The sequence below is a fragment of the Pseudonaja textilis genome, chromosome 2 (genome assembly GCF_049901715.1).
Source record: "Pseudonaja textilis isolate UNSWEBS1 chromosome 2, rPseTex1.2, whole genome shotgun sequence".
Classification (NCBI taxonomy): Eukaryota; Metazoa; Chordata; class Lepidosauria; order Squamata; family Elapidae; genus Pseudonaja; species Pseudonaja textilis.
This window is the reverse complement of record NC_141991.1, coordinates 17,625,092-17,637,504: the sequence shown is the minus strand read 5'-3', so window position 1 is coordinate 17,637,504 and position 12,413 is coordinate 17,625,092. Positions and strand designations below refer to the sequence as shown.

Here is a 12,413-nt window from a genome sequence, read left to right as displayed (position 1 = left end):
CTAAGCAAAAGAGGGCTGTTTCTTGGCTATTAAAATGTTTTATGCTGACAGGGACGGTCATAAGAAGGGAATGTAATCAGTTAAGGACTACGCATACAAGCCGACATTGAGACATGGGTGATTTGTCCGTAGTTAAGTGGTTTTAAATTCAATTGTAACAGTGGTACAAAAGCATTGGCTGGGTTAAGGTCTTGTTTCTCAGCAAATTCATATTGTGTTGGAATAGCCATTTTTACTTAGCGTGCCTTTACAACTAAGGGCAGTACAAGTGAATGAAAAATATATGCAATGTAAGCAAACACCACAAGAAAAAAATATAGCAACCAACGTGAATAATTTTCTGACCGTAAAATTACAATTAAAATGTACTTTTAATTTGTGGTGTAGGCTCAATTCATAGAGCTGATTTTGACTGTTAAAAGTTTTAGGTATAAGGAAATAATGATTAAAATATTGTGAGGTTCTATATGAACTGAAGAAAATTCTCTAAGAAATGCCTATAGCGTAATAAGTAGCTATGGGGAAAGTGAGAAGTGGCCCTTTAGCTACTAAATGCCCATTCAAGCTGCAAGCTAAGGCTTTTTCCTCTAATGCTGAGTTTGCTAAGTTTGCTTTCCTGAGCGAAATGTAGTGGTATGGTTTGCAGATCCATGTCATCTGCAGCAGATGAACCAAGGACCGGTTCCATGGAGAGAATATTTTTTCTATGGACTGGAAGGGCATGGTTTCATGTGCTGCTTGCATCCAGTGGATGGGGCCTTGCTTGTTTATGCAGCCTAGTTTCTGGCATGCGTGCCCCAGTTCCAGTCCATGGACCAAGGAGGTGGTTAGGGACTCCTAAGTTACAGTACAAGTAGAAGGAGGGGGGAGAAGGAGGAGGAGGAGGAGGAAGAAGAAGAAGAAAGAAGAAGAAGAAGAAGAAGAAGAGGAGGAGGAGGAGGAGGAGGAGGAGGAGGTAGTTCCGACCTATGTGCCTATTAATTGTCAAAGAAATCTCTAATTTAGGCTTCAAAAATGCTTACAATTTATTACACGTTAATGGTTGACCGAAGCTTTTTCATGGCTCCACAATTTTAACTTTATATATAAATTTTATTGAATTTACAATTAAAAAAATAACATAACAACATTACATAAGAAACAGAGAGAGAAAAGAAGAAAGAAAGAAGAGAAAGAGAGAGAAAAAGAAAAAAAAAAAACGCTCGGTCTTGCGACCGAAAAAGGAGAAAAAGAAGTATAAAAGAGAGACGGAAGAAAAAAGAAAATACGTTAAAACCAGACAGATATTCTTTTTGACAGTCTACAAGATCCAATTCTCCTACCTTACTTTAAATATACACATCTTATCACTATTTATGGTTATTTATGCTTATTTATGCTCATTGAACAGTTTATCTCTGATATAACCAGTTATACCACGCATTCCAATTATTATCAAATGCTGAAGACTCTTTATTTTTAAGAGCTATGGTTAAATTGTCCATTTCTGCGCAGTCACATATTTTCTGAATGACCAATTCATCTGTAGGTAAACGGGATGATTTCCAGCACTGGGCAAATGCTAATCTGGCCGCAGTTAGAATACGAATTATTATATATTTCGTCTTTTTAGGAAAATGTTTATCAGAGATCCCTAGTAGGAAGAACTCTGGTTTGTACTCAATTTGTTCTTTGGTTATCTCCTCCAGCCATTTTCTAATTTTTTGCCAGTATTTCTGGGCTTCTTTACAGGTCCACCACATATGAAAGTAGGTTCCCTCTATGTTTTTACATTTCCAACATTTTGGACTAGAGTTTGGGTTCATTTTGCTAACCTCGAAGGGGTAAGTGCCATCTATATAACATTATATACATATTTTCTTTGTACGCCGCAGATTTCATAATCTTAATGATTCTATTCCAGATCTTTTCCCATTCTGTTAATGTAATGCTTCTTCCAATATTCCTACTCCACATTATCATGTTCCTTTCACTATCTCTTGCTCTAATTCTACCTCCAATAAATATTTATAAAATTTAGAGATATTCTTTTTATTTGATCCTAATAAGATTTTATCTAAGTGTTGTAATTTGCTATAGATTCCAAACTCTTTGATATCTTGTTTGTATCTACTATGGATTTGTATATATAACCACTGATCAATTTTAAATCCCTGTTCCTGTAAGTCCTGTCGAGTTCTTAATTTTCCTAAAGGGTCTAATAAATCTTTATATTTAGTCATTTTTGTTATATCCAAATTGTTGGGATGAACCATTGCCTCCATTGTTGAAAGCCAAATCGGAATTTTTAAATAATGTTTTTTACATATTTTTTTCCAATTAGTTAATAGTGAATCTCTAATAAGATGTCTATGAAAGTACGCCTGTTTAGTTTTCCCCACATCCCATAGAAATGCGTGCCATCCTCTCTGAAGGTCGTGCCCTTCCAAGGCTAGAGTTCTTTTATTCCGTAAATTGACCCAGTCTTTTAACCATAATAAGTTGGCTGCCCAATAATATAATTCCCAGTTTGGAAGCGCTAGCCCACCTCTACTTTTTGCATCTTGTAAGGCCTTAATACTGATTCTAGCTTTTTTCCCTTGCCAAATAATTTTAACTTTAGATGCTCTGTATAGCTTTTAGCATTTCCCCACCCCCATCCCATATAATATAAATGCATGAAATATTATTCTTCCTAAACTTATTTTCTCTATGGAAAATCATATTGTAATAGAACTCAATTTCAAGATCGCCCTAGCCTCCCCCCCCCCCCATTTTGCTCCAAAAGAAACTGTTTATGGAAGAATAAGTAGTTTCCTTAGGAACATAATCAAATAAATAATTGGATGCCATTTTATCTCCCTCCCTTTTTCAATTCCACCCTTTTCTTTCTTTCTTTCTTTCTTTCTTTCTTTCTTTCTTTCTTTCTTTCTTTCTTTCTTTCTTTCTTTCTTTCTTTCTTTCTTATATTTCAAAGCCATTTGTCCCTTTTTTGCTTCGGTCTCCTTTAGTCTTGGAGTCCTCATTCTTAGGTTCTCATAACCTTAGTGCATTCTCCCATCACCTCCCATTTTGCCAACTTTTTCTTCTTTTTGCCTAAGTCTGACAACACATCATAGATTTGTATTCCCCCCACCCCTTGCCCAGAATTCACTCACCTTTTACTGAAGCAAAAGATAAAGATAAAATACGCTCAGGTCTCAGGGCAAAAGCGTATACAGGGCGTGTGCAGAGATACACAAGCTTCCGAAATCTTTCAAAATAACCTGGCCACACCAGGAATATACATTTTAGTTCCTCCCAAGCTGAGATTTAAAGTATTCCAAAGGCTGGTGGGAGGAGGGAGGGAAAAGTGTCATATCCAAGGAATTAGCACAAATACCCAAGTTGCGGAGATCTGATTGGTTGGTTGTCTCATCAGTCACTGATTTTTATCCTTATTCCTGAGGGGGAAAAAAGGTGGTATTGGAAAGAATAGTGAGATTGCAAAGTGAGACAAGGGAATGCACTCAATATTTTCAATGGAGTAAGTTTTACAGTACTACTCCAAGAGGTAGGTGGGTGATTGCATTTTGTTTCTGATACTAAAAATAAGTTTTAGGTCATATATGCCTTGGTTGAAAGAACTTGGTATACACATGAACAGGGGAGGAATCGTATCTTAGGCACCATACAAGCTTCTTGTGCAGAAAGTAGCAGGTTTCTCTGATAAAAAAAAAAAGAAACTCGAGAGAGACTAAATAGTAGGGGATGTGAAAATGTTTGCTTGTGTTCTGGTCATCCAACTGATGAGCAAGAAATCTGATTTGATATCAAGTTTCTCTATGCAATTTTCATAGTTCTTCTCTTTTTTTAAAAAAAACAAATTTTATTAATTTTCAAAGACAATACACAAACAAACAAAACATAAGAACACAGAACATCTTTTAAGAAAGCAAATAAAACATCTTATTTAAGTACAGCATAGTTCCAAATTATCACATTTCCATACAAACACGATTTAATATGCATCTTATGTATTCAGCTTCATATCTTATTACTCTTTTTCCAACTTCTCACTATTTTTCCCTTTAATTCAATTTTATTCATTAAACTTATACTTTTGTCTGTCTTATTTACGATTTCATACGTGCTCATCCAACAATCTTAATTCTCAATAAACAAACATAAACAAACAAAACACGAAACATGAAAACATAAAACTTCTTTTTAGAAAGCGGCTTAACCCCGGGTTACATCTTTTTGTACAGACATAAATCAGATTCATGCTCACCTTATATACTATTTCAATCTTATTTAACATTCGATATTTTCTATATGTCTTCTCCCCTCTTTTCACTCTCTTAATTCTATTTTATTTACTTCATCTCAATTTAAATCATTATACTTGTATCTTTTGTCTGTTCTTTTTCAATTGTCTATTTATCTTTTCTCTTTAATACAAAAATTTTCCTGTAATCAGTGGTTGAAGTATGACGCCTTTCTATCTTTCCCCCAATTTTAACACTTAAAATAATACATAATTTCCATTCTGATTCTGCTTAATACGTTCTACGTAACATTTTAAAATAAAAAACATAATAAGCTTATAGTATAGTAAAAACAATGTTCCATAACAAATTAATTAATTAAACTCTATTATTAATTCTTGGACATTTTACACATTCCCTACAATATTCTATGAACACATATAATATTCATAGTTCTTCTCAAAGCAGACTAAACGTGCCACAAATCTCTCTGTGGCATGAATGACCAGGGAATTGAAAGTTGTGACAGATGGGAAAACAGAAGTTTCAAGTAGATGGAGAAAGAGAATATGTTCATATTTGGAAAATATATAAAAAGATGTTGTAAATGTTTTTTTTTTTAAATTTGGAAAGCATGCATTAGGCTTTAGACAAGATGTGAAACACACTGAGAAGTATGGTGGTCGTTCTGATTTTAGCACAAGTCCATTCCTAGTTTCTTACTGTGTTTAATATCTTTTCTGCCATATATAATGGAAGACCAAATCGATATGTTCATAAAATGCTTGCAAGTCACAGGTAATCTTCACAGTTCTTTTCTGCAATATCAACTGTTAATTCAGGATCAGAGATCTTGCACTTGCTACAAGAGCTGCTTGTTCATATATCTTTTACATTATATGTGTGTGTGTGTGTGTGTGCTTTTAAAGTTTGCTATGTTGGAGTTTGCTGTGTTCCAAGACCAATAAACACAGACCGACTCCCAACCAATCAGGATGAAGAAAAAAACCATTCTGGGACAGCAGTAGGCTAGCCCCAAATTGAAAACTGAAACAGCTGTGAAAGTCTGACTCAAAGACCAACACAATACAGAAGCCTGATGATGGCAGATGAGATTCTGCTGAAACATTGCTACAACTTTAAAAGCACAACTATAATGACGTGGGAAAATACCCGAACAAAGCTGAATACCATACATGTAAGTACCCACGAAAACTTAAGAAAACATATGTGTGTGTGTGTGTGTGTGTGTGTGTGTGTGTGTATGGATGCTTCCTATATAGTAATGCTTCTCATTTACTCTGAGAATCACAGAGCCGAAGACACAAGCCTGAAGATGATGAATGAGACTTCATCGTTGCCTAGATACTTCCAATCTTACGTGGGAGAAAACCTGAATAACCAAAGATCCACATATATATCAGAGTTGCCATCTCTCTATAAATACTGGTGGTGGGGGCTGGTGTGCTGGGCTCGTTGGCTGTGCTGCTGCCTCTTGATTGGTTGATGGTGTTGATGTTGGTATAATGGGCTGTGTGATGGCCTTGTAAATTTTGTTGTGGAGATATCCTGGATCTTGTGCTGTAATCTCCTGGGTCGTTTGTTTTGTAGTGATCTTTTTTCCATTAGCCTCTCGTGTTTTAACGGCTTGGGTAATGGGTTGTGTGATGACCTTGTGAGATTTATTGCTATGGTATCCTTGGTCTTGTGCTGTGATATCCTGGGTTTTAGTCGCACCCCCCAACCCCAAAACCAAACAAGCTGACACACGCCAAAACACAGACCCAGACCCCAAACTTGAAGCCAGACTAAAACCCAGAATGCTACATCACAGCCACCCGCTCAGGATATTACATCAGAAAACTCAGGAAATTACACCACAAGAACTCAGGAAGTTGCAATGCAGCAAATGACCTAGGATATCGTGTGTGTGTGTGTGTGTGTGTGTGTGTGTGTGTACACACACACGATATGCAATATCTAAGCTACTATATTGTACATAAACTACAACATAAATAGGGTCCAAACCCCACACTCCCTCCCACTGATGTTAGAGGAGTGATTAGAGGTCTGCAAGCAAACCACAAGAGCACCAAGGCCTCCACAATTGAACCCTGAGCTTCAGATATCCTCTTCTATTTGTTTTCTTGTCCTTCCAGAGCCAATTTAAGGTGTTCCTTATCAGTGTTATTATAGTTTTTATTTGTTAGGCGATAACCTCTGCCACAAACCTCTTAAAGTTAAAGGAATGCGAAGGCTGCCTCAGGGACTGAGGGCTGACACATCTTAAAAGTGCTGATCTCAGGGGAAATTCTTGTTCAGAAACCAGTACTTCCTTCCAGATCCTCGAGGAGGGAATTCCCCTCCTGTCAAAGAACAGGAACAGAAACAAGGCTTCTAGGGTTGACAGATTGCTGAGAACTTCTCATGTGTTGCAGTTCAACTTCTATCATTCCCAGCTTTTTAGAAATCACTGGGTCTCTTGTCCATATAACCTTGGCCATCACTTTGAAAAGGGAGCCATGCAGAACTGGAAACACTGCAAAAAAAAAAACAAAAAAACAGGATCTGAATCTATCCGAAGTTGGAGCACTGAAGAGGGACTACAGTGGTTTAGGCTTTTTAGCTTAGAATAATGTTTCTCTACCTTGGGAAGATGTGGAGGGAATTCTCCAGCCAGCATAGGAATTGAAGTCCATTCATCTCAAAGTTCCCAAGGTTGAAAAACACTGGCTCAGAATGAATGGCTGGGCTAGGAATGACAGTGTCAACTTTAAAAAAAAAAAGCTCCTTTGGGCTTTTTAGTTGCGAGCAGAAAGGAAGTGGAGGAAAGCAGTGCATTCCTTAAATGCCTTAGATAATTGCCTTGGCAGCCCAAAGCATGATTGATGGCTCTTGGCTATGGATGTGTCCCATTGGAGAATATACACCCAGGGGGGAGGGGAAGACCAGGGTCAAGGGGGAAATGAATGGTGTATTTTAGTGTCGGATGCACCCGGCTAATGCCAACATGGCCATTCTTAATAAATCAATTTTTTTTTACTCTGAGAGATGCGCCTAGAGACTTATGATTTGAATGAGGGTGAATTTGTTGGAGCCCTAACAGACAGAAGTGCAGGTTTAGGGTTTTCAGCTTAGAACAGGGGTCTTCAAACTTGACAGCTTTAAGACTTGTGGACTTCAACTCCCAGAATTCCTCCTCCAGTCATGTTAGCTCAGGAATTCTGGGAGTTGAAGTCCACAAATCTTAAACTTGCCAAGTTTGAAGACCCTTGGCTTAGAACAATGTTTCTCCACCTTGGGAAGACGTGTGGACTTCAACTCCCAGAATTCTCCAGCCAGCATAGGAGTTGAAGTCCATTCATCTTAAAGTTCCCAAGGTTGAAAAACACTGGCTTAGAAGGATTGGCTGGGCTAGGAATGACAAAAGTGCAGGAAATCTTATTTTAGGAGACCAAATGGGGAAGAGCGGTCTGTTTAAGTCCGGTAAATGAAAAAAATGCAGGTAGTCCTTGATTTACAGATTTAACAGATTAACAGAGTTAACAGAAATTCCCACAACTTCTTGAAGGCACATCTGACCTCAACTGAGCTTAAAATTTACGTTGCTAAGCAAGGCAGTTGTTAAGTGAGTTTTGCCCCATTTTACAACCTTTCCTGTCACCGTTGTTAAGTGAATCACTGCAGTTGTTAAGTTAATAACACGGTTGTTAAGCGAATCTGGCTTCCCCATTGATTTTACCTGTCAGAAGGTTACAAAAGGTGATTGCATGATCCCAGGGACACTGCAGCTGTTCATAAATATGAACCAATTGCCAAGTGTCCGAATTTTGATCATGTGACCATAGGGATGCTGCAATGGTCATAAGCGTGAAAAACAGCTAGAAGTCACTTTTTCCAGTGCTGCTGGAACTTCGAATAGTCACTAAATGAATGATTGTAAATCAAGGACTACCTGTACGTCAAGAATTCTAAGTATTGAAGTCTATACATCTGAAAGTTGCCAAAGTTGAGAATTACTGATCTGCATTATTCTTCTGGAAGAAGAGAGGAACCGCTCCACTTTACATCGAGAGGGGCTGTGTGAAGAGAGTTTCTTCCTTTAAATTCCTGGGAGTCTACCTCAGCGAAGATCTCACCTGGAAAACCAACGCAACCCAGGTGGCCAGAAAGGCCCAACAGAGACTCCACTTCCTTAGGGTCTTGCGAAAGAATAAAGTGGAACAATGACTGATGACCTCCTTTTACCGGTCCACTATAAAAAGCATCCTCACATATTGCATTACGGTGTGATATGCTGGCTTGACAGCCGCGGATAGAAACACATCACAGCACAAAACATCGTGGGTTGTTCCCTGATACCACTAGATAACATCGCAAGGGCTCGCTGCCTTAGAAGAGTGAGGAAAATCCTCAGGCAAGACTCACATCCCGGTCAGCACTTCTTCACTCTTCTACCATCAGGTAGGTGATATAAAAGCATAGCCAGCCACACCAACAGGCTGAAGAAACAGTTTCTACCCATGGGCTGTCAGACTTCTGAACGGAAAATAACTTCATATCAACATAGTGTGACAGATTTGCAGAGCCGGGCGTGTTGTGCATCAAGGTCACATAGCGTAATAGGATTGGGACTGGGTTAGGGACTTCTGTCTTCACTGTGAGTTGTGTTGTGTGGGGGTGCACAAAGGGAGGCTCAGTCAATCTCACTGTACACATGTTGTACTCTGACAAGAAAGGTAATAATAATGACAGTACTCAGAACTCAATGAGGGACTTCTAGATGCTGCTACTCACCACACGACATCCCTTCCAAAGTTCAAATGAACAGATATTGAACACAAATAAACAAGTGTTCTTAAGTTTAACCAATCTGTTGTTGTATTTTGCCTCCTAGCTCGGAATCCATCTCCACTTCTCATGGCTCCTTTGCAAAATGAGAGTTGTAATGAGTCCACCAAGGAACAGTTGGAGGCAGGAATGCAACAACTTGTGTTCCTAGCTGAGCTTCTACTCCTTCTATGGCCAGATGGAGAGACCTGTGTTAAAATCCGTGATTGTGTTGACACAGCCCTTAGCTATTTTTCAGAGGCTGAAGAGAAGGTAGCATCTCAACTGCTGCTGGCTGATTCTCAATCCGAGGCCCTTATAACAGTGAAGAAACTCATGCAAGATGATCTGAGGGAGAAGCAGACGAAGTTGGTGGATTTGAAAGCCCAGATAGTTGCCCTTCAAGAAGCTGAGGAGAAATCAGTGGGAATGTTGCAAACCGCCGAGTTGCACCTGGAAAACACAAAGGAGAAGCTCACATTAGCTCATGAAGAAATGGAAAATAAACGTGCGGGACGAGATATTGGTATGCACTTGATGATCCTTCCAGGACTTGGGACACTCGTTGGTAAGTCAGTTAATTCCCAAACCAATAGATTTTAAATCTGAAGGGATTCCTTTAAAACAAGGGTCTTCAAACTTGGCAAGTTTAAGATTCGTGGACGTCAACAAACAGAATTCCTGAGCTAACATGACTGGAGGAGGAATTCTGGAATTGAAGTCCACAAGTCTTAAAGCTGTCAAGTTTGAAGAACCCTGCTTTAAAACTATAACTTCTTTCTCTGTAGAGATTTATAGCACATCTGTTTTCCCTCAAGTAAAACTGAGGTACTGTTTTCATTATAACTAATGTTTAAGGCAACATTAGTTAGATGATAAAAAATATTGTTTATCATTCATTACTATATCCCTTCAATTAAATGTAGATTGACTCGTAGCCTGTACCTGGGAGAACAGTTTCTGGAATTTTCTTAAGACCTGGTTTTATTCCCAAGCTTGGGGTTAGAGTGCTACAGAGTGCCTGGTGAATTTTCATGTATTGGGGACTGTTGTTTTAGACTGGGCAATTATGTGTTGTTTAAAAATGTTTTTTTAATCTGTGCATTGGACGTATACACCACCCAGTCTTCTTGGAGTCAGGCAACCTTAACAAATCCAATACAAAAATTAGCACATATGATTAAAGATTAATATAAAACATAATAGTATATAATACATATGTATAGTATATAGTAACAGGCTTTGGTAGAGTGGTGAAAGTTCTGGCCTAGGAACCATGAAACTGAGTTCTAGTCTCACTTTAGGTAGGAGTCAGTCACTCCCTCTCAGGATTGTTGTGGGGAAAATAGGAGAAAGAAGAAAGTGTATTGTGTATGTTTGCTTGTTTATAAAGTAATACAATAAAAGTTGGATAAAAACCTAATTATTGTGTTATATATAGACGATCCAACTACAGCAGGTGGAGGAAAATGCCATACTTTGAAAATAAACTTTGACATTCTTATGGGATTTGGATATAAAACTGTGGTTCATGGCAGATATTTTGAAGAATAATGAAAGAGGATGCCTTAGGTACATACCTTAGATCACGAATGTATCTTTTTAAGAAAAAACATAGCTGAACGAAGGGAAAAGGGGGAAGTGAAACTTTGATTCAGATTATTTGATTCAGAATACAATTATTTCAGCAGATTCAAAACGATTTAAAAAAAACACAACCTTTTGATTCCTCTGGCCACCTATATAGACTTGGACACAACACAATCTGTACAGCACCCTATAAAACAGAGTCCCTAACAAGCAATTGATTATTAATGTGATAATTGGTGACTAACTAGTTTTAGTACTGACACAATGCCTCCGGTCCTTTCAGACAAAACTCCCTCCAAACGTTTCTTAGTTCAGTAGCTGAATTTGGAGGGATTTTTTTTTATCGCTGTTCTTGTGGTTGGAAAACAATTGTGAGTCAAAATCCATATCACTAAGTTATCTTTCCTTCTAGGTGCTAGTGTGTTCATTGGTTATCAAATAGCCCTGGAGTCAGCTGAAAATCTAGTCACCCAAGCTCAACGAGCAGTAGAAGAATATACAGCAGAAGTGGTTGGTTACCACGATAAGTTCATACACTTCTCCCAAAAGGAACAGGAATTACAAGATGGGATAACTGCCATGAATCAGAAGATCACCCAGACCCAAATCCAATGTGATGAGCTGCTTGCTTTCCAAGGGGATGTTCTAATGAAGCAGTCCTGGATCAGAAAATGCCTTGCACTGCTGGATGCATTGGCAGGCAAGGTTCATGTAGCTGCAATCATGTCTCACCATGCTTGTTTCCCTGAGCTGCTGATGGACATCTTAGGAGATATTGCACAAGTGATGGGTGAGAAGGGTGGGGAAGCATTCCTTGAGAATCAGAAAATCCAGGATTCAGTTCTGGAAATAAAGAAAGCAGTGAAGACTCTGAAAAGCAGAGTAGGAAAGAGCACATTGCAAGATTATTAATGTTTCCATGCCCTCCTTCCTGCTTTCATTAACATGACTGGGTAGAGGTGGTCCTCAACTTATCACCACTTGCTTAACAGCTAAACTCATGATCGATCCCCCCCGAAAACTACTTATGACCCAGATTCGAAGTTCTGATGGCTGCCCTTCCCCTCAGTCAAATGACTCCATTTTAAGCTCTCAGCAATCCGCCCACATTTGTGGCCATTTGCAATATCCTGCGGTCCCATGAACATGTTTTACAGCGATTTTACCAGAAACCGGCATTTCCTTTCATAAAACTGGCCCAGAGTAAACCATTGGGCAGATTCCATTACAGTAATAGCATTTAGACTTATATACCACTTCACAATGATTTACAGTCATCTCTAAGCGGTTTACAGAGTCAGCCTATTGCTTCCAGCAATCTGGATCCTCATTTAACCAACCTCGGAAGGATGAGACAGCCTTGAGCTGGTCAGGATTGAACTGCTGTCAGTTGGCAGAGTTAGCCTTCAATACTACATTCTAACTACTGTGTCCCCATGGCTCTGATTGGTCATAACTCAAGGATTACCTGTGTTCATTCTATTTACAAGTTTCTTATAGAGTGCCAATATGGAACTAAACATTGAAATGACCTTCAAATTTTGTATGCATTCTGCTGGCGTAGCTTTTCTCACCTATTTGCTTTATAGCCATGCTGAATTACAACTTCAAGATAGGTTATCCATGAATGAATATTTTTCTAGCAGGTGCTTCCAAGATTAGAGTTTTATTATACAAATGTCCTCTTTATCATGGAGGTAGATGCTACAGTCTTCAGTTTGGAAACCTCTTGTGTTTCCTGGCCACTTATGCCTTTTTTTCTTC

The 12,413-nt window shown here is 38.6% G+C and overlaps 1 protein-coding gene across 1 annotated transcript; it reads left to right on the top strand.

Moving 5' to 3' along the window:
- The first annotated feature begins 9,149 nt into the window (after positions 1–9,149).
- LOC113449351 (uncharacterized) lies at positions 9,150–11,561 on the top strand. The gene is made up of 2 exons (XM_026720422.2): positions 9,150–9,627; positions 11,062–11,561. Exons 1-2 carry the CDS (start codon positions 9,150–9,152, stop codon positions 11,559–11,561), a joined length of 978 nt encoding a protein of 325 aa, XP_026576207.2.
- Positions 11,562–12,413: the final 852 nt, after the last annotated feature.